The 27,013-nt window shown below is 43.6% G+C and overlaps 1 protein-coding gene across 1 annotated transcript in view; it reads right to left on the minus strand.

Moving 5' to 3' along the window:
• bmp7b (bone morphogenetic protein 7b) overlaps positions 1 to 24,905 on the minus strand; it is a 300,611-nt gene extending 275,706 nt beyond the window's left edge. The window contains exon 1 of the mRNA XM_068048039.1: positions 24,256 to 24,905. Within this exon, the coding sequence (XP_067904140.1) occupies positions 24,256 to 24,649 (394 nt within the window). The 5' untranslated portion in view covers positions 24,650 to 24,905. The remainder of the gene's footprint in view (positions 1 to 24,255) is intronic.
• Positions 24,906 to 27,013: the final 2,108 nt, after the last annotated feature.

The raw sequence follows: 27,013 nt of genomic DNA on the forward strand, positions 1-27,013 counted from the left end.
ATCCAAGAAGCCAACTGCCAACATTGGTCAGATTGTTACTTTTCAGCAGGTTTTACAGTGGTGAATGGGTCCTGAATGTTGAAGGGCATCTCTCCTGAAGCTTGACCAGGCTGTCAGAAGATCCCTCTGTATTCAAATCCGACTGCCCATGTGCAGACTCTAAATGGCAGATGTTGCATAATTCCCAGTGGTGCCAACAACCTTTGGCACAGCTGACACTTTGCAAAACTATTTCCTGGGAAGGATTTTGGTGTCTCTTACATTTGTATTTGTCTTCACAAAAGAAGAGGGTGAAGTTAATGTTGTGGTAGAGGAGGGGGAGTGGAGGTGTTGGATAGCCAAATGACACAACTTCTTGCTGCTAAAATATAAATCAACAGATGCAGACAAAGCAAAACAAAACAACATTATGCTCTGAGGATGTTTTCCCTCTTTATAATTGATCTAAATTGGAATTGGTTCTTTAAAAAATCTCCAGATGCAGGTGCTAATGGAAGACTTGCTAACAGGTGATTTGACTGTCCCGATGGTGAGACCCTCTTTAAAAGTAGATGATGAGACTCCCTTTCAAACAAGGTGTTAATGTGTGATTGACTCCCCCTTCAGAAGGTGTGCTGAAGGTGAGATTCACTCTCTAGGGGTGCATTTATCTTATTGCACCATAGCTGGGAATGCTAGGAGGTTGTTTGCATTTTGCTTTTGTTTCTATAATAGTTTCACTCTACTAGATCCTGTTGTACAGTTCTTGAGCAGTCATTGGTAATTTCAACCTTAATTGACGAGATTTGTTATGCTTGGTGGTCTTGTTTCTTTAGGGAGATGGGGATATAGGAAGAGGAGTAGGCCATTCAGCCCCTTGAATCTATTCTGCCATTGAATGAAACCATTGCTGATCTGTATTTTAACTCCATCTATTTCGAGGTTGTGAAAGGTTCCATACAAATTCAGTCTTCTTCCGACTTCCACAAGTACCCAGGGCTGCAGTAAATGAGCTGATACAGATGCAACACAAGTCCGACATGAGTGTACGGTCTTCACTCAGCAAAAGGCGGTTGCACGCTGATTTCACGCTCCATCTTCATGGTATCGGCATATGTGCCACACACTGGCAACAGACCCAGCCGTTACTGCGCACATCATTCAGCCATGATGCTTATATATCATTTGGGTGCATTTGACAAATAGAGGCAAACTGCGCAATTTGGTGAGGTGGTATATTGGTTTATATTACAGTGGGACAGGCCGGATTGGTGATGCAGTATATTTGGTTATATTACAGCTGGACAGGCTGGTTTGGTGATGCGGTGTATTTGGTTATATTACAGTGGGACAGGCCGTTTTGGCGATGTGGTTTATTTGGGTATATTATAGTGGGACAGGCCGGTTTGGTGATGCGGTGTATGTGGTTATATTACAGTGGGACAGGCCAGTTTGGTGATGTGGTGTATTTGGTTATATTACAGTGGGACAGGCCAGTTTGGCGTGGTGGCTAATTCGGGTATATTACAGTGGGACAGGCCGGTTTGGCGATGTGGTTTATTTGGGTATATTATAGTGGGACAGGCCGGTTTGGTGATGCGGTGTATGTGGTTATATTACAGTGGGACAGGCCAGTTTGGTGATGTGGTGTATTTGGTTATATTACAGTGGGACAGGCCAGTTTGGCGATGTGGTTTATTTGGGTATATTACAGTGGGACATGCCGGTTTGGCGATGTGGTTTATTTGGGTATATTACAGTGGGACAGGCCGGTTTGGTGATGCGGTGTATGTGGTTATATTACAGTGGGACAGGCCAGTTTGGCGATGTGGTTTATTTGGGTATATTACAGTGGGACATGCCGGTTTGGCGATGTGGTTTATTTGGGTATATTACAGTGGGACAGGCCAGTTTGGTGATGTGGTTTATTTGGGTATATTACAGTGGGACATGCCGGTTTGGCGATGTGGTTTATTTGGGTATATTACAGTGGGACAGGCCGGTTTGGTGATGCGGTGTATGTGGTTATATTACAGTGGGACAGGCCAGTTTGGCGATGTGGTTTATTTGGGTATATTACAGTGGGACATGCCGGTTTGGCGATGTGATTTATTTGGGTATATTACAGTGGGACAGGCCAGTTTGGTGATGTGGTTTATTCGGGTATATTACAGTGGGACATGCCGGTTTGGCGATGTGGTTTATTTGGGTATATTACAGTGGGACATGCCGGTTTGGCGATGTGGTTTATTTGGGTATATTACAGTGGGACAGGCCGGTTTGGCGATGTGGTTTATTTGGGTATATTATAGTGGGACAGGCCGGTTTGGTGATGTGGTATATTTGGGTATATTACAGCAGGACAGGCTGGTTTGGTGATGTGGTATATTTGGTTATATTACAGTGGGACAGACCGGTTTGGTGATGTGGTATATTTGGTTATATTACAGTGGGACAGGCCGGTTTGGTGATGTGGTATATTTGAGTATATTACAGTGGGACAGGCCGGTTTGGTGATGTGGTATATTTGAGTATATTGCATGTGTGACAGACCGGTTTGGTGATGTGGTGTATTTGGTTATATTACAGTGGGACAGACCGGTTTGGAGATGTGGTATATTTGGGTATATTACAGTGGGACAGGCCGGTTTGGTGATGTGGTTTATTTGGGTATATTACAGTGGGACAGGCCTGTTTGGTGATGTGGTGTATTTGGGTTTATTACAGTGGGACAGGCTGGTTTGGTGATGTGGTATATTTGGTTATATTACAGTGGGAGAGGCCGGTTTGGTGATGTGATGTATGTGGTTATGTTACAGTGGGACTGGTCGGTTTGGTGATGTGGTGTATTTGGTTATATTAGAGCGGGACAGGTCGTTTTTGTGATGTGGTGTATTTGGGTATATTACAGTGGGACAGACCGGTTTGGTGATGTAGTTTATTTGGGTATATTACAGTGGGACAGGCCTGTTTGGTGATGTGGTATATTTGGGTATATTACAGTGGGACAGGCCGGTTTGGTGATGTGGTATATTTGGGTTTATTACAGTGGGACAGGCTGGTTTGGTGATGTGATGTATTTGGTTATATTACAGTGGAACAGGCCTGTTTGGTGATGTGGTATTTTTGGTTATATTACAGTGGGACAGGCTGATTTGGCGATGCGGTGTATTTGGGTATATTACAGCGGGACAGGCTGGTTTGGTGATGTGGTATATTTGGTTATATTACAGTGGGACAGACCGGTTTGGTGATGTGGTATATTTGGTTATATTACAGTGGGACAGGCCGGTTTGGTGATGTGGTATATTTGAGTATATTACAGTGGGACAGGCCGGTTTGGTGATGTGGTATATTTGAGTATATTGCATGTGTGACAGACCGGTTTGGTGATGTGGTGTATTTGGTTATATTACAGTGGGACAAGCCTGTTTGGTGATGTGGTGTATTTGGGTATATTACAGTGGGACAGGGCAGTTTGGTGATGCGGTGTATTTGGTTATATTGCAGTGGGACAGGCCGATTTGGCGATGCGGTGTATTTGGGTATATTACAGTGGGAAAAGCCGGTTTGGTGATGTGGTATATTTGCTTATATTACAGTGGGACAGGCTGGTTTGGTGATGTGGTGTATTTAGGTATATTACAGTGGGACAGGCCGGTTTGGTGATGTGGTATATTTGGGTATATTACAGTGGGACAGGCCTGTTTGGTGATGTGGTATATTTGGGTATATTGCAGTGGGAGAGTTCGTTTTGGCGATACGGGATATTTAGTTATATTACAGTGGGACAGGCCGGTTTGGTGATGTCTTGTATTTGGGTATATTACAGTGGGAGAGGCCGTTTTGGTGATGTGGTGTATTTGATTATATTACAGTGGGATAGGTTGGTTTGGTGATGTGGTATATTTGGTTATATTACAGTGGGACTGGCAGGTTTGGTGATGTGGTATATTTGGGTATATTACAGCGGGACAGGCTGGTTTGGTGATGTGGTATATTTGGTTATATTATAGTGGGACAGGCCAGTTTGGTGATGTGGTATATTTGGGTATATTACAGTGGGACAGGTCGGTTTGGTGATGTGGTGTATTTAGGTATATTACAGCGGGACAGGCCGGTTTGGTGATGTGGTATATTTGGGTATATTACAGTGGGACAAGCCTGTTTGGTGATGTGGTGTATTTGCGTATATTACAGTGGGACAGGGCAGTTTGGTGATGCGGTGTATTTGGTTATATTACAGTGGGACAGGCCGATTTGGCGATGCGGTGTATTTGGGTATATTACAGTGGGAAAAGCCGGTTTGGTGATGTGGTATATTTGCTTATATTACAGTGGGACAGGTCGGTTTGGTGATGTGGTGTATTTAGGTATATTACAGTGGGAAAGGCCGGTTTGGTGATGTGGTATATTTGGGTATATTACAGTGGGACAGGCCTGTTTGGTGATGTGGTATATTTGGGTATATTATAGTGGGACTGGCCGTTTTGGTGATGTGGTGTATTTTTTTATATTACAGTGCGACAGGTCGGTTTGGTGATGTGGTGTATTTGGTTATATTACAGTGGGACAGGCCGGTTTGGTGATGTCTTGTATTTGGGTATATTACAGTGGGAGAGGCCGTTTTGGTGATGTGGTGTATTTGATTATATTACAGTGGGATAGGTCGGTTTGGTGATGTAGTATATTTGAGTATATTACAGTGAGACAGACTGGTTTGGTGATGTGGTGTATTTGGTTATATTACAGTGGGAGAGGTCAGTTTGGCGATGTGGTGTATTTGTTTTTATTACAGTGGGACAGGTCGGTTTGATGATGTGGTTTATTTGGGTATATTGCAGTGGGACAGGGCGGTTTGGTGATGCAGTGTATTTGTTTATATTACAGTGGGTCAGACCGGTTTGGTGATGTGGTGTATTTGGTTATATTACTTTGGGACAGGTCGGTTTGGTGATGTGGTGTATTTCGTTTTATTACAGTGGGATATGCCGGTTTGGTGATGTGGTGTAAATGGATATATTACAGTGGGACAGGCCGTTTTGGTGATGTGGTATATTTGGGTATATTACAGTGGGACAGGGCAGTTTGGTGATGCGGTGTAATTGGTTATATTACAGTGGGACAGGCCGATTTGGCGATGCGGTGTATTTGGGTATATCACGGTGGTACAGGCCGGTTTGGTGATGTGGTATATTTCCTTATATTACAGTGGGACATGCCGGTTTGGTGATGTGGTATATTTGAGTATATTACAGTGGGACAACCGGATTGGTGATGTGGTGTATTTGGTTATATTACAGTGGGATTGGCCGGTTTGGTGCTGTGGTATATTTGGTTGTATTACAGTGGGACTGGCAGGTTTGGTGATGTCTTGTATTTGGGTATATTACAGTGGGAGAGGCCGTTTTGTTGATGTGGTGTTTTTGATTATATTACAATGGGATAGGTCGGTTTGGTGATGTGGTATATTTGGTTATATTACAGTGGGACTGGCAGGTTTGGTGATGTCTTGTATTTGGGTATATTACAGTGGGAGAGGCCGTTTTGGTGATGTGGTGTATTTGATTATATTACAGTGCAACAGGTCGGTTTGGTGATGTGGTGTATTTGGTTATGTTACAGTGGGACTGGCAGGTTTGGTGATGTCTTGTATTTGGGTATATTACAGTGGGAGAGGCCGTTTTGGTGATGTGGTGTATTTGATTATATTACAGTGGGATAGGTCGGTTTGGTGATGTGGTATATTTGAGTATATTACAATGAGACAGACTGGTTTGGTGATGTGGTGTATTTGGGTATATTACAGTGGGACAGGGCAGTTTGGTGATGCGGTGTATTTGGTTATATTGCAGTGGGACAGGCCGATTTGGCGATGCGGTGTATTTGGGTATATTACAGTGGGAAAAGCCGGTTTGGTGATGTGGTATATTTGCTTATATTACAGTGGGACAGGCTGGTTTGGTGTCGTGGTATATTTGCTTATATTACAGTGGGACAGGTCGGTTTGGTGATGTGGTGTATTTAGGTATATTACAGTGGGACAGGCCGGTTTGGTGATGTGGTATATTTGGGTATATTACAGTGGGACAGGCCTGTTTGGTGATGTGGTATATTTGGGTATATTGCAGTGGGAGAGTTCGTTTTGGCGATACGGGATATTTAGTTATATTACAGTGGGACAGGCCGGTTTGGTGATGTCTTGTATTTGGGTATATTACAGTGGGAGAGGCCGTTTTGGTGATGTGGTGTATTTGATTATATTACAGTGGGATAGGTTGGTTTGGTGATGTGGTATATTTGGTTATATTACAGTGGGACTGGCAGGTTTGGTGATGTGGTATATTTGGGTATATTACAGCGGGACAGGCCGGTTTGGTGATGTGGTATATTTGGTTATATTATAGTGGGACAGGCCAGTTTGGTGATGTGGTATATTTGGGTATATTACAGTGGGACAGGTCTGTTTGGTGATGTGGTGTATTTAGGTATATTACAGCGGGACAGGCCGGTTTGGTGATGTGGTATATTTGGGTATATTACAGTGGGACAAGCCTGTTTGGTGATGTGGTGTATTTGGGTATATTACAGTGGGACAGGGCAGTTTGGTGATGCGGTGTATTTGGTTATATTACAGTGGGACAGGCCGATTTGGCGATGCGGTGTATTTGGGTATATTACAGTGGGAAAAGCCGGTTTGGTGATGTGGTATATTTGCTTATATTACAGTGGGACAGGTCGGTTTGGTGATGTGGTGTATTTAGGTATATTACAGTGGGAAAGGACGGTTTGGTGATGTGGTATATTTGGGTATATTACAGTGGGACAGGCCTGTTTGGTGATGTGGTATATTTGGGTATATTATAGTGGGACTGGCCGTTTTGGTGATGTGGTGTATTTTTTTATATTACAGTGCGACAGGTCGGTTTGGTGATGTGGTGTATTTGGTTATATTACAGTGGGACAGGCCGGTTTGGTGATGTCTTGTATTTGGGTATATTACAGTGGGAGAGGCCGTTTTGGTGATGTGGTGTATTTGATTATATTACAGTGGGATAGGTCGGTTTGGTGATGTAGTATATTTGAGTATATTACAGTGAGACAGACTGGTTTGGTGATGTGGTGTATTTGGTTATATTACAGTGGGAGAGGTCAGTTTGGCGATGTGGTGTATTTGTTTTTATTACAGTGGGACAGGTCGGTTTGATGATGTGGTTTATTTGGGTATATTGCAGTGGGACAGGGCGGTTTGGTGATGCAGTGTATTTGTTTATATTACAGTGGGTCAGACCGGTTTGGTGATGTGGTGTATTTGGTTATATTACTTTGGGACAAGTCGGTTTGGTGATGTGGTGTATTTCGTTTTATTACAGTGGGATATGCCGGTTTGGTGATGTGGTGTAAATGGATATATTACAGTGGGACAGGCCGTTTTGGTGATGTGGTATATTTGGGTATATTACAGTGGGACAGGGCAGTTTGGTGATGCGGTGTAATTGGTTATATTACAGTGGGACAGGCCGATTTGGCGATGCGGTGTATTTGGGTATATCACAGTGGTACAGGCCGGTTTGGTGATGTGGTATATTTCCTTATATTACAGTGGGACATGCCGGTTTGGTGATGTGGTATATTTGAGTATATTACAGTGGGACAACCGGATTGGTGATGTGGTGTATTTGGTTATATTACAGTGGGATTGGCCGGTTTGGTGCTGTGGTATATTTGGTTGTATTACAGTGGGACTGGCAGGTTTGGTGATGTCTTGTATTTGGGTATATTACAGTGGGACAGGCCGTTTTGTTGATGTGGTGTTTTTGATTATATTACAATGGGATAGGTCGGTTTGGTGATGTGGTATATTTGGTTATATTACAGTGGGACTGGCAGGTTTGGTGATGTCTTGTATTTGGGTATATTACAGTGGGAGAGGCCGTTTTGGTGATGTGGTGTATTTGATTATATTACAGTGCAACAGGTCGGTTTGGTGATGTGGTGTATTTGGTTATGTTACAGTGGGACTGGCAGGTTTGGTGATGTCTTGTATTTGGGTATATTACAGTGGGAAAGGCCGTTTTGGTGATGTGGTGTATTTGATTATATTACAGTGGGATAGGTCGGTTTGGTGATGTGGTATATTTGAGTATATTACAATGAGACAGACTGGTTTGGTGATGTGGTGTATTTGGGTATATTCCAGTGGGACAGAGCAGTTTGGTGATGTGGTGTATTTGTATATATTACAGTGGGACAGGTCGGTTTGATGATGTGGTTTATTTGGGTATATTGCAGTGGGACAGGGCGGTTTGGTGATGTGGTATATTATGGGTATATTACAGTGGGACCGGCCGGTTTGGTGATGCAGTGTATTTGTTTATATTACAGTGGGTCAGACCGGTTTGGTGATGTGGTGTATTTGGTTATATTACAGTGGGACAGGTCGGTTTGGTGAAGTGGTTTATTTGGGTATATTACAGTGGGACAGGGCGGTTTGGTGATGTGGTATATTATGGGTATATTACAGTGGGACAGGCCGGTTTGGTGATGCAGTGTATTTGTTTATGTTACAGTGGGTCAGACCGGTTTGGTGATGTGGTGTATTTGGGTATATCACAGTGGTACAGGCCGGTTTGGTGATGTGGTATATTTCCTTATATTACAGTGGGACATGCCGGTTTGGTGATGTGGTATATTTGAGTATATTACAGTGGGACAGGCCGGATTGGTGATGTGGTGTATTTCGTTTTATTACAGTGGGATATGCCGGTTTGGTGATGTGGTGTAAATGGATATATTACAGTGGGACAGGCCGGTTTGGTGATGTGGTATATTTGGGTATATTCCAGTGGGACAGGGCAGTTTGGTGATGCGGTGTAATTGGTTATATTACAGTGGGACAGGCCGATTTGGCGATGCGGTGTATTTGGGTATATCACAGTGGTACAGGCCGGTTTGGTGATGTGGTATATTTCCTTATATTACAGTGGGACATGCCGGTTTGGTGATGTGGTATATTTGAGTATATTACAGTGGGACATGCCGGATTGGTGATGTGGTGTATTTGGTTATACTACAGTGGGACAGACCGGTTTGGTGATGTGGTGTATTTGGTTATATTACAGTGGGTCAGACCGGTTTGGTGATGTGGTGTATTTGGTTATATTAGAGTGGGACAGGCCGGTTTGGTGATGTGGTGTATTTGGTTATATTAGAGTGGGACAGGCCGGTTTGGTGATGTGGTGTATTTGTTTATATTACAGTGGGACTGGCCGGTTTGGTGATGTCGTGTATTTGTTTATATTACAGTGGGAGTGGCCGTTTTGGTGATGTGGTGTACTTGGTTATATTACAGTGGGAGAGGCCGTTTTGGTGATGTGGTGTATTTGGTTATATTGCAGTGGGACAGGTCGGTTTGGTGATGTGTTGTATGTGGTTATATTACAGTGGAAGATGCCGTTTTGGTGATGTGTTGTATTTGGTTATATTACCGTGGGACAGGTCGGTTTGGTGATGTGGTGTATTTAGGTATGATACAGTGGGACAGGCCGGTTTGGTGATGTGGTATATTTGGGTTTATTACAGTGGCATGGCTGCTTTGGTGATGTGGTATATTCTGTTATATTACAGTTGGAGAGGCCGGTTTGGTGATGTGGTATATTTGAGTATATTACAGTGGGACAGACTGGTTTGGTGATGTGATGTATTTGGTTATATTACAGTGGGACAGGTCGGTTTGGTGATGTGGTGTATTAGGTTATGTTACGGAGGGACTGGCTGGTTTGGTGATGTCATGTACTTGGTTATTTTACAGTGGGAGAGGCCGGTTTGGCGATGCGGGATATTTGGGTATATTACAGTGGGACAGACCGGTTTGGTGATGTGGTGTATTTGGTTATATTACAGTGGGAGAGGTCGGTTTGGTGTATTGGTGTATTTGGTTATATTACAGTGGGACAGGTCGGTTTGATGATGTGGTATATTTGGGTATATCACAGTGGTACAGGCCGGTTTGGTGATGTGGTATATTTCCTTATATTACAGTGGGACATGCCGGTTTGGTGATGTGGTATATTTGAGTATATTACAGTGGGACAGGCCGGATTGGTGATGTGGTGTATTTCGTTTTATTACAGTGGGATATGCCGGTTTGGTGATGTGGTGTAAATGGATATATTACAGTGGGACAGGCCGGTTTGGTGATGTGGTATATTTGGGTATATTACAGTGGGACAGGGCAGTTTGGTGATGCGGTGTAATTGGTTATATTACAGTGGGACAGGCCGATTTGGCGATGCGGTGTATTTGGGTATATCACAGTGGTACAGGCCGGTTTGGTGATGTGGTATATTTCCTTATATTACAGTGGGACATGCCGGTTTGGTGATGTGGTATATTTGAGTATATTACAGTGGGACATGCCGGATTGGTGATGTGGTGTATTTGGTTATACTACAGTGGGACAGACCGGTTTGGTGATGTGGTGTATTTGGTTATATTACAGTGGGACAGGACGTTTTGGTGATTTGGTATAATTGGGAATATTATCGTGGGACAGGCTGGTTTGATGATGTGGTGTATTTGGTTATATTACAGTGGGTCAGACCGGTTTGGTGATGTGGTGTATTTGGTTATATTAGAGTGGGACAGGCCGGTTTGGTGATGTGGTGTTTTTGATTATATTACAATGGGATAGGTCGGTTTGGTGATGTGGTATATTTGGTTATATTACAGTGGGACTGGCAGGTTTGGTGATGTCTTGTATTTGGGTATATTACAGTGGGAGAGGCCGTTTTGGTGATGTGGTGTATTTGATTATATTACAGTGTAACAGGTCGGTTTGGTGATGTGGTGTATTTGGTTATGTTACAGTGGGACTGGCAGGTTTGTTGATGTCTTGTATTTGGGTATATTACAGTGGGAGAGGCCGTTTTGGTGATGTGGTGTATTTGATTATATTACAGTGGGATAGGTCGGTTTGGTGATGTGGTATATTTGAGTATATTACAATGAGACAGACTGGTTTGGTGATGTGGTGTATTTGGGTATATTCCAGTGGGACAGGGCAGTTTGGTGATGTGGTGTATTTGTATATATTACAGTGGGACAGGTCGGTTTGATGATGTGGTTTATTTGGGTATTTTGCAGTGGGACAGGGCGGTTTGGTGATGTGGTATATTATGGGTATATTACAGTGGGACCGGCCGGTTTGGTGATGCAGTGTATTTGTTTATATTACAGTGGGTCAGACCGGTTTGGTGATGTGGTGTATTTGGTTATATTAGAGTGGGACAGGTCGGTTTGGTGATGTGGTTTATTTGGGTATATTACAGTGGGACAGGGCGGTTTGGTGATGTGGTATATTATGGGTATATTACAGTGGGACAGGCCGGTTTGGTGATGCAGTGTATTTGTTTATGTTACAGTGGGTCAGACCGGTTTGGTGATGTGGTGTATTTGGGTATATCACAGTGGTACAGGCCGGTTTGGTGATGTGGTATATTTCCTTATATTACAGTGGGACATGCCGGTTTGGTGATGTGGTATATTTGAGTATATTACAGTGGGACAGGCCGGATTGGTGATGTGGTGTATTTCGTTTTATTACAGTGGGATATGCCGGTTTGGTGATGTGGTGTAAATGGATATAATACAGTGGGACAGGCCGGTTTGGTGATGTGGTATATTTGGGTATATTACAGTGGGACAGGGCAGTTTGGTGATGCGGTGTAATTGGTTATATTACAGTGGGACAGGCCGATTTGGCGATGCGGTGTATTTGGGTATATCACAGTGGTACAGGCCGGTTTGGTGATGTGGTATATTTCCTTATATTACAGTGGGACATGCCGGATTGGTGATGTGGTGTATTTGGTTATACTACAGTGGGACAGACCGATATGGTGATGTGGTGTATTTGGTTATATTACAGTGGGACAGGACGTTTTGGTGATTTGGTATAATTGGGAATATTATCGTGGGACAGGCTGGTTTGATGATGTGGTGTATTTGGTTATATTAGAGTGGGTCAGACCAGTTTGGTGATGTGGTGTATTTGGTTATATTACAGTGGGTCAGACCGGTTTGGTGATGTGGTGTATTTGGTTATATTAGAGTGGGACAGGCCGGTTTGGTGATGTGGTGTATTTGGTTATATTAGAGTGGGACAGGCCGGTTTGGTGATGTGGTGTATTTGGTTATATTAGAGTGGGACAGGCCGGTTTGGTGATGTGGTGTATTTGGTTATATTAGAGTGGGACAGGCCGGTTTGGTGATGTGGTGTATTTGGTTATATTAGAGTGGGACAGGCCGGTTTGGTGATGTGGTGTATTTGTTTATATTACAGTGGGACTTGCCGGTTTGGTGATGTCGTGTATTTGTTTATATTACAGTGGGAGTGGCCGTTTTGGTGATGTGGTGTACTTGGTTATATTACAGTGGGAGAGGCCATTTTGGTGATGTGGTGTATTTGGTAATATTACAGTGGGACAGGTCGGTTTGGTGATGAGTTGTATGTGGTTATATTACAGTGGAAGATGCCGTTTTGGTGATGTGTTGTATTTGGTTATATTACCGTGGGACAGGTCGGTTTGGTGATGTGGTGTATTTAGGTATGATACAGTGGGACAGGCCGGTTTGGTGATGTGGTATATTTGGGTTTATTACAGTGGGACAGGCTGCTTTGGTGATGTGGTATATTCTGTTATATTACAGTTGGAGAGGCCGGTTTGGTGATGTGGTATATTTGAGTATATTACAGTGGGACAGACTGGTTTGGTGATGTGATGTATTTGGTTATATTACAGTGGGACAGGTCGGTTTGGTGATGTCGTGTACTTGGTTATTTTACAGTGGGAGAGGCCGCTTTGGCGATGCGGGATATTTGGGTATATTACAGTGGGACAGACCGGTTTGGTGATGTGGTGTATTTGGTTATATTACAGTGGGAGAGGTCGGTTTGGTGTATTGGTGTATTTGGTTATATTACAGTGGGACAGGTCGGTTTGATGATGTGGTATATTTGGTTATATTACAGTGGGACAGGGCAGTTTGGTGATGTCGAATTTTTGGTTATATTACAGTGGGAGAGTCCGTTTTGGCGATGCGGGATATTTAGGTATATTACAGTGGGACAGGCCGGTTTGGTGATGTGGTGTACTTGGTTATATTACAGTGGGATTGGCCGGTTTGGTGCTGTGGTATATTTGGTTATATTACAGTGGGATTGGCCGGTTTGGTGCTGTGGTATATTTGGTTATATTACAGTGGGACTGGCAGGTTTGGTGATGTCTTGTATTTGGGTATATTACAGTGGGAGAGGCCGTTTTGGTGATGTGGCGTATTTGATTATATTACAGTGCGACAGGTCGGTTTGGTGATGTGGTATATTTGAGTATATTACAGTGAGACAGACTGGTTTGGTGATTTGGTGTATTTGGTTATATTACAGTGGGACTGGCAGGTTTGGTGATGTCTTGTATTTGGGTATATTACAGTGGGAGAGGCCGTTTTGGTGATGTGGTATATTTGAGTATATTACAGTGAGACAGACTGGTTTGGTGATGTGGTGTATTTGGTTATATTACAGTGGGACAGGTCGGTTTGATGAGGTGGGTTATTTGGGTATATTGCAGTGGGACAGAGCGGTTTGGTGATGTGGTATATTTGGGTATATTACAGTGGGACAAGCCTGTTTGGTGATGTGGTGTATTTGGGTATATTACAGTGGGACAGGGCAGTTTGGTGATGCGGTGTATTTGGTTATATTGCAGTGGGACAGGCCGATTTGGCGATGCGGTGTATTTGGGTATATTACAGTGGGAAAAGCCGGTTTGGTGATGTGGTATATTTGAGTATATTACAGTGGGCCAGGCTGGTTTGGTGATGTGGTATATTTGGGTATATTATAGTGGGACTGGCCGGTTTGATGATGTGGTGTACTTGGTTATATTACAGTGGGATTAGCCGGTTTGGTGCTGTGGTATATTTGGTTATATTACAGTGGGACTGGCAGGTTTGGTGATGTCTTGTATTTGGGTATATTACAGTGGGAGAGGCCGTTTTGGTGATGTGGTGTATTTGATTATATTACAGTGCGACAGGTCGGTTTGGTGATGTGGTGTATTTGGTTATATTACAGTGGGACTGGCAGGTTTGGTGATGTCTTGTATTTGGGTATATTACAGTGGGACAGGCCGTTTTGGTGATGTGGTATATTTGGGTATATTACAGTGGGACAGGGCAGTTTGGTGATTCGGTGTAATTGGTTATATTACAGTGGGACAGGCCGATTTGGCGATGCGGTGTATTTGGGTATATCACAGTGGTACAGGCCGGTTTGGTGATGTGGTATATTTCCTTATATTACAGTGGGACAGGCTGGTTTGGTGATGTGGTATATTTGAGTATATTACAGTGGGACAGGCCGGATTGGTGATGTGGTATATTTGAGTATATTACAGTGGGACAGGCCGGATTGGTGATGTGGTGTATTTGGTTATATTACAGTGGGATTGGCCGGTTTGGTGCTGTGGTGTACTTGGTTATATTACAGTGGGAGTGGCCGGTTTGGTGCTGTGGTATATTTGGTTGTATTACAGTGAGACTGGCAGGTTTGGTGATGTCTTGTATTTGGGTATATTACAGTGGGAGTGGCCGTTTTGGTGATGTGGTGTTTTTGATTATATTACAATGGGATAGGTTGGTTTGGTGATGTGGTATATTTGGTTATATTACAGTGGGACTGGCAGGTTTGGTGATGTCTTGTAGTTGGGTATATTACAGTGGGAGAGGCCGTTTTGGTGATGTGGTGTATTTGATTATATTACAGTGGGATAGGTCGGTTTGGTGATGTGGTATATTTGGTTATATTACAGTGGGACAGGTTGGTTTTGTGATGTGGTGTATTTAGGTATATTACAGTGGGACAGGCCGGTTTGGTGATGTGGTATATTTGGGTATATTACAGTGGGACAGGCCTGTTTGGTGATGTGGTATATTTGGGTATATTATAGTGGGACTGGCCGTTTTGGTGATGTGGTGTATTTGATTATATTACAGTGCGACAGGTCGGTTTGGTGATGTGGTGTATTTGGTTATATTACAGTGGGACTGGCAGGTTTGGTGATGTCTTGTATTTGGGTATATTACAGTGGGAGAGGCCGTTTTGGTGATGTGGTGTATTTGATTATATTACAGTGGGATAGGTCGGTTTGGTGATGTGGTATATTTGAGTATATTACAGTGAGACAGACTGGTTTGGTGATGTGGTGTATTTGGTTATATTACAGTGGGAGAGGTCAGTTTGGTGATGTGGTGTATTTGTATATATTACAATGGGACAGGTCGGTTTGATGATGTGGTTTATTTGGATATATTGCAGTGGGACAGGGCGGTTTGGTGATGTGGTATATTATGGGTATATTACAGTGGGACCGGCCGGTTTGGTGATACAGTGTATTTGTTTATATTACAGTGGGTCAGACCGGTTTGGTGATGTGGTGTATTTGGTTATATTACAGTGGGACAGGTCGGTTTGGTGATGTGGTTTATTTGGGTATATTACAGTGGGACAGGGCGGTTTGGTGATGTGGTATATTATGGGTATATTACAGTGGGACAGGCCGGTTTGGTGATGCAGTGTATTTGTTTATGTTACAGTGGGTCAGACCGGTTTGGTGATGTGGTGTATTTGGGTATATCACAGTGGTACAGGCCGGTTTGGTGATGTGGTATATTTCCTTATATTACAGTGGGACATGCCGGTTTGGTGATGTGGTATATTTGAGTATATTACAGTGGGACAGGCCGGATTGGTGATGTGGTGTATTTCGTTTTATTACAGTGGGATATGCCGGTTTGGTGATGTGGTGTAAATGGATATATTACAGTGGGACAGGCCGGTTTGGTGATGTGGTATATTTGGGTATATTCCAGTGGGACAGGGCAGTTTGGTGATGCGGTGTAATTGGTTATATTACAGTGGGACAGGCCGATTTGGCGATGCGGTGTATTTGGGTATATCACAGTGGTACAGGCCGGTTTGGTGATGTGGTATATTTCCTTATATTACAGTGGGACATGCCGGTTTGGTGATGTGGTATATTTGAGTATATTACAGTGGGACATGCCGGATTGGTGATGTGGTGTATTTGGTTATATTACAGTGGGACAGGACGTTTTGGTGATTTGGTATAATTGGGAATATTATCGTGGGACAGGCTGGTTTGATGATGTGGTGTATTTGGTTATATTACAGTGGGTCAGACCGGTTTGGTGATGTGGTGTATTTGGTTATATTAGAGTGGGACAGGCCGGTTTGGTGATGTGGTGTATTTGGTTATATTAGAGTGGGACAGGCCGGTTTGGTGATGTGGTGTATTTGTTTATATTACAGTGGGACTGGCCGGTTTGGTGATGTCGTGTATTTGTTTATATTACAGTGGGAGTGGCCGTTTTGGTGATGTGGTGTATTTGTTTATATTACAGTGGGACAGGTCGGTTTGGTGATGTGTTGTATGTGGTTATATTACAGTGGAAGATGCCGTTTTGGTGATGTGTTGTATTTGGTTATATTACCGTGGGACAGGTCGGTTTGGTGATGTGGTGTATTTAGGTATGATACAGTGGGACAGGCCGGTTTGGTGATGTGGTATATTTGGGTTTATTACAGTGGGACAGGCTGCTTTGGTGATGTGGTATATTCTGTTACATTACAGTTGGAGAGGCCGGTTTGGTGATGTGGTATATTTGAGTATATTACAGTGGGACAGACTGGTTTGGTGATGTGATGTATTTGGTTATATTACAGTGGGACAGGTCGGTTTGGTGATGTGGTGTATTTGGTTATGTTACGGGGGGACTGGCTGGTTTGGTGATGTCGTGTACTTGGTTATTTTACAGTGGGAGAGGCCGCTTTGGCGATGCGGGATATTTGGGTATATTACAGTGGGACAGACCGGTTTGGTGATGTGGTGTATTTGGTTATATTACAGTGGGAGAGGTCGGTTAGGTGTATTGGTGTATTTGGTTATATTACAGTGGGACAGGTCGGTTTGATGATGTGGTATATTTGGTTATATTACAGTGGGACAGGGCAGTTTGGTGATGTCGAATTTTTGGTTATATTACAGTGGGAGAGTCCGTTTTGGCGATGCGGGATATTTAGGTATATTACAGTGGGACAGGCCGGTTTGGTGATGTGGTGTACTTGGTTATATTACAGTGGGATTGGCCGGTTTGGTGCTGTGGTATATTTGGTTATATTACAGTGGGACTGGCAGGTTTGGTGATGTCTTGTATTTGGGTATATTACAGTGGGAGAGGCCGGTTTGGTGATGTGGTATATTTCCTTATATTACAGTGTGACATGCCGGTTTGGTGATGTGGTATATTTGAGTATATTACAGTGGGACATGCCGGATTGGTGATGTGGTGTATTTGGTTATACTACAGTGGGACAGACCGGTTTGGTGATGTGGTGTATTTGGGTATATCACAGTGGTACAGGCCGGTTTGGTGATGTGGTATATTTCCTTATATTACAGTGGGACATGCCGGTTTGGTGATGTGGTATATTTGAGTATATTACAGTGGGACATGCCGGATTGGTGATGTGGTGTATTTGGTTATACTACAGTGGGACAGACCGATATGGTGATGTGGTGTATTTGGTTATATTACAGTGGGACAGGACGTTTTGGTGATTTGGTATAATTGGGAATATTATCGTGGGACAGGCTGGTTTGATGATGTGGTGTATTTGGTTATATTACAGTGGGTCAGACCGGTTTGGTGATGTGGTGTATTTGGTTATATTACAGTGGGTCAGACCGGTTTGGTGATGTGGTGTATTTGGTTATATTAGAGTGGGACAAGCCGGTTTGGTGATGTGGTGTATTTGGTTATATTCGAGTGGGACAGGCCGGTTTGGTGATGTGGTGTATTTGTTTATATTACAGTGGGACTGGCCGGTTTGGTGATGTCGTGTATTTGTTTATATTACAGTGGGAGTGGCCGTTTTGGTGATGTGGTGTACTTGGTTATATTACAGTGGGAGAGGCCGTTTTGGTGATGTGGTGTATTTGGTAATATTACAGTGGGACAGGTCGGTTTGGTGATGTGTTGTATGTTGTTATATTACAGTGGAAGATGCCGTTTTGGTGATGTGTTGTATTTGGTTATATTACCGTGGGACAGGTCGGTTTGGTGATGTGGTGTATTTAGGTATGATACAGTGGGACAGGCCGGTTTGGTGATGTGGTATATTTGGGTTTATTACAGTGGGACAGGCTGCTTTGGTGATGTGGTATATTCTGTTATATTACAGTTGGAGAGGCCGGTTTGGTGATGTGGTATATTTGAGTATATTACAGTGGGACAGGTCGGTTTGGTGATGTGGTGTATTTGGTTATGTTACGGAGGGACTGGCTGGTTTGGTGATGTCGTGTACTTGGTTATTTTACAGTGGGAGAGGCCGGTTTGGCGATGCGGGATATTTGGGTATATTACAGTGGGACAGACCGGTTTGTTGATGTGGTGTATTTGGTTATATTACAGTGGGAGAGGTCGGTTTGATGATGTGGTATATTTGGTTATATTACAGTGGGACAGGGCAGTTTGGTGATGTCGAATTTTTGGTTATATTACAGTGGGAGAGTCCGTTTTGGCAATGCGGGATATTTAGGTATATTACAGTGGGACAGGCCGGTTTGGTGATGTGGTGTACATGGTTATATTACAGTGGGATTGGCCGGTTTGGTGCTGTGGTATATTTGGTTATATTACAGTGGGACTGGCAGGTTTGGTGATGTCTTGTATTTGGGTATATTACAGTGGGAGAGGCCGTTTTGGTGATGTGGTGTATTTGATTATATTACAGTGCGACAGGTCGGTTTGGTGATGTGGTGTATTTGGTTATATTACAGTGGGACTGGCAGGTTTGGTGATGTCTTGTATTTGGGTATATTACAGTGGGAGAGGCCGTTTTGGTGATGTGGTGTATTTGATTATATTACAGTGCAACAGGTTGGTTTGGTGATGTGGTGTATTTGGTTATGTTACAGTTGGACTGGCAGGTTTGGTGATGTCTTGTATTTGGGTATATTACAGTGGGAGAGGCCGTTTTGGTGATGTGGTGTATTTGATTATATTACAGTGGGATAGGTCGGTTTGGTGATGTGGTATATTTGTATATATTACAGTGGGAGAGACCGGTTTGGTGATGTGTTGTATTTGGTTATATTACAGTGGGACAGGCTGATTTGGCGATGCGGTGTATTTGGGTATATTACAGTGGGACAGAGCGGTTTGGTGATGTGGTATATTTGGGTATATTACAGTGGGACAGACCGGTTTGGTGATGTGGTATATTATGGGTATATTACAGTGGGACAGGCCGGTTTGGTGATGTGGTATATTTGGGTATATTACAGTGGGACAGGCTGGTTTGGTGTTGTGGAATATTATGGGTATATTACAGTGGGACAGGCCGGTTTGGTGATGCAGTGTATTTGTTTATGTTACAGTGGGTCAGACCGGTTTGGTGATGTGGTGTATTTCGTTTTATTACAGTGGGAAAGGCCGGTTTGGTGATGTGGTGTATTTGGTTATATTACAGTGGGACAGGCTGATTTGGCGATGCGGAGTATTTGGGTATATTACAGAGGGACAGGCCGGTTTGGTGATGTGTTATATTTGAGTATATTACAGTGAGACAGACCGGTTTGGTGATGTGGTGTATATGGTTATATTACAGTGGGGCAGGACGTTTTGGTGATTTGATATATTTGGGTATATTACAGTGGAACAGGCCGGTTTGGTGATGTGGTATATTTGAGTATATTGCAGTGGGACAGGCCGGATTGGTGATGTGGTATATTTGGGTATATTACAGTGGAACAGGGCGGTTTGGTGATGTGGTTTATTTGGGTATATTACGGTGGGACAGGGCAGTTTGGTGATGTGGTATTTTGGGGTATATTACAGTGGGACAGGGCCGTTTGGTGATGTGGTGTATTTGGTTATATTCCAGTGGGACAGGTCGGTTTGGTGATGCGGTGTATTTGGTTGTATTACAGTGGGACAGGGCAGTTTGGTGATGTGGTATATTGGGGTATATTGCAGTGGGACAGGCCGATATGGTGATGCGGTGTATTTGGGTATATTACAGTGGGACAGGGCAGTTTGGTGATGCGGTGTATTTGGTTATATTACAGTGGGACAGGCCGATATGGCGATGCGGTGTATTTGGGTGTATTACAGTGGTACAGGCCTGTTTGGTGATGTGGTATATTTCGTTATATTACAGTGGGAGAGGCCGGTTTGGTGATCTCGTGTATTTGAGTATATTACAGTAGGACAGGTTTGTTTGGTGAGTTATCATTGGACTCCTGGCTGGATAGAGACATGCTGAGTTCAGAGAGCTTTTAACCAGAGGGAGCCCCGTTGCTACTTACTCTCACACACGTCCTACAAAGCAATTCCAACATAGTGAATGTCTGCAATGGATTCCCTGGACATCCTCTGAGCTGGAGCTAGCCCAAGGATGTGGGGCTAGCAGATATTAACTCAATAATAAATGCAGGGTCTGACTGGGTGGCCCATCCCTCAAATTCCAGTTTCATTCCCTCTCTGTGAAAGCCTGGGTTTCACTGGCATACAGTTCCCAAGGCTCGGTACCTCAGAATGGAACCGTTCTTCATGTGGGTCCAGACAGTGAATGTTGGAATGATAGTGACTGTGGAGACCAGTTACAGAGTCCCTACTGCTGCTCTCGCTTCCTATAGCACCCACCCACTCAACTATCTTTACGAATTACACATAAACTGCAGAAGAGGTTGGAGGACGTTTGCTTTGATTCTTTCCCTCCCTGTAAAATTAAAGTTGCAGCCAAAATGACTGAATTTATATCAGCTGAAGACCATTGACAGACAGTTATCAAGTAAAGCTGGGCTGAACTGAGCAGGTATCAGTGACACCAGACTGATAGTCTCATATATATGTGGAAACTCTTGGGGTGTGAGAAAGGATGATTACACCCTGCCCCCACCCCACTTTAAAACAAGGCTGGGGCTCCTTTCTCTCGAAAAGAAGGCTGATGGGTGACCTAATAGAGGTCTTTACAATTATGCAGAGTGTTTGATATGGTAGACATTAGAGAAAATGTTTCCTCTTGTAGGGGAATCTTAAGCGAGAGCCATGAATATGATAGTCCCTAATAAATCTAATACTGTGTTCAGGAAAAACTTCTTTATCCAGCATGGTTAGAATGTGGAATTTTCGACAGCAAGGAATAGTTGAAACAATTAGCATAGATACATGTAAACTGACATCCTAGTGCAGTTCTGAGGGAGGGCTACAGTGTCAGAGGTGCTGTCTTTCAGTTGAGAAGTTAAACTTAGGCCCTGTCTGCTGTCTCAGGTGGATGTAAAAGATCCCATGACACTATTTTGAAAAAGATCTCCCGGCCAATATCTCTCAACCAATATCCCAAAAGTAGATTATCTGGTCATTATCACATTGCTGTTTGTGGGAGCTTGCTGTGCACAAATTGTCTGCTGTGTTTCCTACTTTACAACAGTGACTGCACTTCAAAAATACTTCATTGGCTGTAAAGCGCTTTGGGACGTCCAGAGGTAGTGAAAGGCGCTACAGAAATGCAAGTCTTTTCTTTTTTCATGTTCCATGCCCTCTCAAAAGAAAGCCCAACCTGACAGAGGCCTCACTCCACACACTGTCCAGCACAATCACTGGACAGGGATCAGGAGTAATGTGCAACCTCAACAACCTGCTAGAGGGCAGTAGAGGCAACAGAAGCCGCCTGTGCACACTTGGCTGATCTTCCCTTTCCCAGGAACACTTGGCTATTTCTAGTACCTCTATATCTGCCTTAGCTGAGATCAGCTCGCTGGGTATAGGCCAGGGATTAACTTGGGACCAGGTCCTGGATAAGGAAGGTTGGGGCTACACCTGCTGCAGCTCCTGTGAACAGTACATGTGATGATATTAAGTTGTTTTTGTGTTGTTCTCGTGCTGCTGGATCTAACACAGCTGGCGACAACCACCAGCTAAATCTTAGGAGGGTCGGGTAGCAATTTATGCCAGCCTGGCCAGTGCCACGCAAATTAAATAAAGAGCGGAGACTAGCCAGGTTCATTTTTGTTACTCTTGTTAGTCATTCTGGACTCAGTGAAGTGATAGCATGGTCTCTGGCAACACAGTGATCAGTGTGGCAGTGTCATAGCGTCATAGAGTTATAGCCATCTGTTGGATTACTTCCTGAGCTAAAGGCATAGACCATTCGCTGATCTACAGGCATAGATCAATCCCAGAAGCTGACGATATAGTTCACTTCCTGAGGCTCGGACACAGTCCAGAAACATGTTTACGGGGTGAGGTTCCTCAGCTATTCTCACTGATCCACTGTAACTTTACTGGGAGCCCTGTTGGATGGAGTTTCTGCTGAACTAATGGTGTCTAAACTGGAATAGCTCCTGGGAAATTCAGCCGTGACTGGCATATTGCATGCTATTCACAAGACATGTGACGTGTTTGTCATTGACAGATGTGTAACATTACTGTGACAGATTTTTAAATGGCCACCTAGGCATAAAACTGGCATTGCAGAACAGCTGCCCATTATGGCAACTGCCCAACTCACATATCCATTGATCCCCTAGATGAGAATCTACCCTCGGGACCCAAAATCCGGAGCAGGTGAAATACTGGGTCGAAGGTACAGAAAGTGTTTTAATAGCAACAAGGAGAGATGTTTCTAAACAATTACTATCAGTTGCTGTGGAGTAAAGGACAGACCCAGCGTCAAGCTTCGGTCTGAAGTTAAGATAATCAATCTCAGTCAGGCAGCAGTTTAGAGGGTATATAACTGCTGTTAGCACTCTGGTTTAGAAAATGTAAAGAATCCTGCTCCTGATTACCACCATGCAACACTGCTGGAAAGTGTGCCTGTGTGAAGTTTGGATTAAGGACAAGAGCTTGGCTCAGCAGTGAAGTCTGCACCCAATGGTCAGCATTTAACGCCTTCACTTTACATATGAAAAATGGGCAATGTAAAGGAGGACTTTCACTACCTGCGGAACTGTATCCCAGGAGACAAGAGTGTGGGAGAAGGGGAAGGCGGAAGAGAGGAGGCATACTCCAGTAGTCTTTAAAGTGTTAACAGAAATATTAATATAAATATCAAACAGCTGCTCAGATTGATTGAGGTGACTGCACCAATTGAGGTTTACATTCAACAGCTCCACAGAACAGAACAGCGCGGAGATAGTCTGCAGAGCGAATACTTCACCGGGAAACATTCCCTTGCCTCCAACAAATTATTTATCTATGAGCTGAGATGTTAACCCTTAAACTACTGCATAAACAGCAACCGTGCACCAGTATAAAAAAAACCTTACAGTACTATTGGAGCAATTCAACTCATGAGCTAGATCTTTACAGTCAAGATTGAGAAAGAACCATGGAATGAAGCCATTCGGCCCATTGTACTGTGCCAGCTCTTTGAAAGAGCTATCTATTTAGTCTTACTCCCCTGCTCTTTCCCCATTCTCCTTGTCAACTATTTATCCAATTTCCTTTTGTCGATTATCTTAAAGATACTATCTATATTTGTGTGATTGTCACTCTGTTAAAGTTCCCTGTGTGTACACTGTGTCAAACTGGCATGTTCCTGCTGCCCTGCTGTGCCAACACAAGGCTGCATCCTATTCCTTTTATTTTCATGCCAAGCGACAGTAAAATATTTTCCATTAAAAGGAAGGTAGGGGTTACGATGAGGGAAAAAGCAAGTGGGTGTGGGAGAGTGGGGAGAGGGGAATTGACACCCACAGCGCAACCTGGCAGTAGCTTCCAGTGGCTGGTTGGAAAGCAGGTACGTGGGGAGAACCATCAGTAAAATCCACTGTCCATCTATTTGAGCAGTCAAAAGGCTAAGCAACGAGTGGGAGGGAGAAAATGCTAATTAAACATTGAGGAGAGCAATTTAACTCATTAGGTCACTCCTAAATAAATAAACCAGTCTTTAATGCAGCATCCTTTGCTGGCCTTTGAGTTAAAGGGACACTTAAAATTTTAACAGTTTGGTTCCCACCAGAAGTGGATTCTCAGGCAAAATGCCAAGTTTTATTGAGGACGTTTATAATTGCCTACAGCTAAGTGTACGGCACTGAGAGAGCCGTGCTAAAAGACCCATCATTGAAGATTTAGATCCATGCTCGTAGACTGGCTGTGTTTTGAATAAAAGAAGCATTCTAGACTCACCCAGGTTGACGAAGCTCATGACCATGTCAGCATCACTGAGAAAGGTGCTGTCACGTAGCCTGGCCAGAGGGGGTCCTTGGGTGGTGAAGATGGCCCTGTAAGGATACGAGTAGCCCTCCGCCTCCTCCATTAACATGGAATTGTAGAGATCCAGCATGAACATGGGTGCTGAATTGTGCTTGCCGTGCAAGTGGGGTCTGGGGCGGTGATGCAGACCCAGGATTGAGAGGATTTCTCTCTGCATTTCCCGCTTCTCCTGGCTCTTAAGGCGTCCGTGGATGAAACTGGAATGAATCCCGTTGTCTGTGGTGAGACTCCCCAAAACCGACTGCAGTAAGAAGCAGATCCATAGAAGCCCTGTCACAGGTTTTCTAATTAACAGCAGGAGGCTCATTCTTCCTCTCAGGTTGAACTGCTGTGTGACTCCTCTACACAAACATGGTCACTTTCACTCTGTCTCTCTTTCTCTCTGTCTCTCTCTCTTTCTTTCCCCTCTTTACAGCTCAGTCGAGGCTGCCCAGGCACTGTGCAAAGCTATCCAAGTGAAGGTATAGTTCAGGACCCATGTTGTCTGAACTGATTCCCACAGTTAAGCGAGAGAGCTGGAGAGTTCTTTCACTTACAGGAGTTGCGATCTCTTTGCATGTAAATCTGTGCAGTTGTCTGGTGCAGACGGAGCCAGCAGGAGGCTGCTTGTGTGGGAGGAGCACCCTCTAGTCTAAACTCAAAAGTAACAACAGAAAATTATCTGAATGTCTTAAGGGCGTCTGTAATTAAGTGAGAGGGATGGGCTTTTGAATTTAAGTGCTTGTTGATGAACAGATGAGGGTTGAGGCTGACACAGGGCAGGACTGTTCCTTTCTTCTTTCTTTTTATTGAATGGAATTATTTTGATCTTCTAATAGCTGTCAGGGATTTTATCTGCAGTCGTCCTCTTGCTTTATCAAAATCCCTTTCTGTGGACCTGTTAAAGAGGGAGGAGGGCAGGGAGGAAGAGGGAGAAAGAGTGAGTGAGTTCTCAGAAACATCCCAATCTGCTTCACATACAGTGAATTACTTTGAAGGGCCATCATTGTTGTTATCACAAGCTAACACAGCAGTCGTTTCATGCCTAGCAAGAGCAGACCTATAGCAATCAGACAAATGATGGATGAATCTGTTTGAGGAGGGAAGTCTTCTCATGATCACATTTTTCAATATTACCCAAAACTAATTCACTATCCTTTTATAAACATTCTCCCATCATCCCCTGAAGTTATTCACCCATTGAAAAGGTATGTTTCTCTCCATTACCTTGCTCAAGTGGCCATTCATAATGTGTAAACCCAGAAAGTGAGTTGGCAAAGGTTATTATTTATTTATTTATTTAGAGATACAGCACTGAAACAGGCCCTTCGGCCCACCGTGTCTGTGCCGACCAACAACCACCCATTTATACTAACCCTACAGTAATCCCATATTCCCTACCACCTACCTACACTAGGGACAATTTACAATGGCCAATTTACCTATCACCTGCAAGTCTTTGGCTGTGGGAGGAAACTGGAGCACCCGGCGAAAACCCACGCGGTCACAGGGGGAACTTGCAAACTCCGCACAGGCAGTACCCAGAATCGAACCCAGGTCCCTGGAGCTGTGAGGCTGCAGTGCTAACCACTGCGCCACTATGCCGCCCAAACTTCATGATCCTGAAGTTTTTGTAACTGCCAATAAACTTAAGGTTAAATTAAAGGAGAAGCAAAACAAAGGGAGTTAAATAGTTGAAGAGAGTTTGGAGTTTATGCTGAGGTATCAGATAAGAGACAATCAGTTTCAGCACATAGGTGGATGTGCACTGAAAAGGTCATTGCAGATGGGACTTATAAGGCTAAAGCGAGGTTAGTTGCTTGAAGTTTTGAAGAGTGAGTGGGTGATACAGATGTTAGAGTGGATTCTCCTACAGCTGGAAAGGTAAGGCTCAACACCTGGTTACTTGTTTTGGCCACATATTCATGGCAGCATCAATTAATCAACATAAAAGCCGCATTTCTGCAGGACGATGCTTTTCAGTGAGAAGTTTTTTTCTGAGACCAGCCAAAGAAGCAGCAGATGCAGAAGGAAAACTATGAAACTAAACAAATCTATCTGTGACCTGAATGAAAAATACCACACCCTGATGGTATCAGTGAGATCCATTCTGCTGAAAATAGATTGTGTTCAACTAAAAGCAGATTCTGCAATGTTTTATTGGCATCATAAAGGGAAACTTTCAGGCATATTCATGATGTATAATTTTGTATGGGATGGTACAGCAGAATTTGAGAAATGTGTTACTAATATGATTGGAATAGAATTTAAATTTGGAAGTCAGGCTTGTGGGGCTTTTACATACGGACATACGAATTAGGAGGAGTAAGCCACTTGGCCCTTTGAGCCTGCTCCGCCGTTAAATAAGTACATGGCTGAACTGATTACTCCACATTCCCACCTACCCCCGATAACCTTTCATCCCTTGCTTATCAAGAATCTATCTACCTCTGTCTTAAAAATATTCAAAGACTCTGCTACACCGCCTTTTGAGGAAGAGAATTCCAAAGACTCATGACCCTCTGAGAGAAAACATTTCTCCTCATCTCTGTCTTAAATGGGCAACCCTTTATTTTTAAACAGTGACCCCTAGTTCTAGATTCTCCCACAAGGGGAAACATCCTTTCCACATCCACTCTGTCATGACCCCTCAGGATCTTATATGTTCCAATCAAGTCGCCTCTTACTCTTC

The sequence above is a fragment of the Heterodontus francisci genome, chromosome 16, assembly GCF_036365525.1.
Source record: "Heterodontus francisci isolate sHetFra1 chromosome 16, sHetFra1.hap1, whole genome shotgun sequence".
NCBI classification, from domain to species: Eukaryota; Metazoa; Chordata; class Chondrichthyes; order Heterodontiformes; family Heterodontidae; genus Heterodontus; species Heterodontus francisci.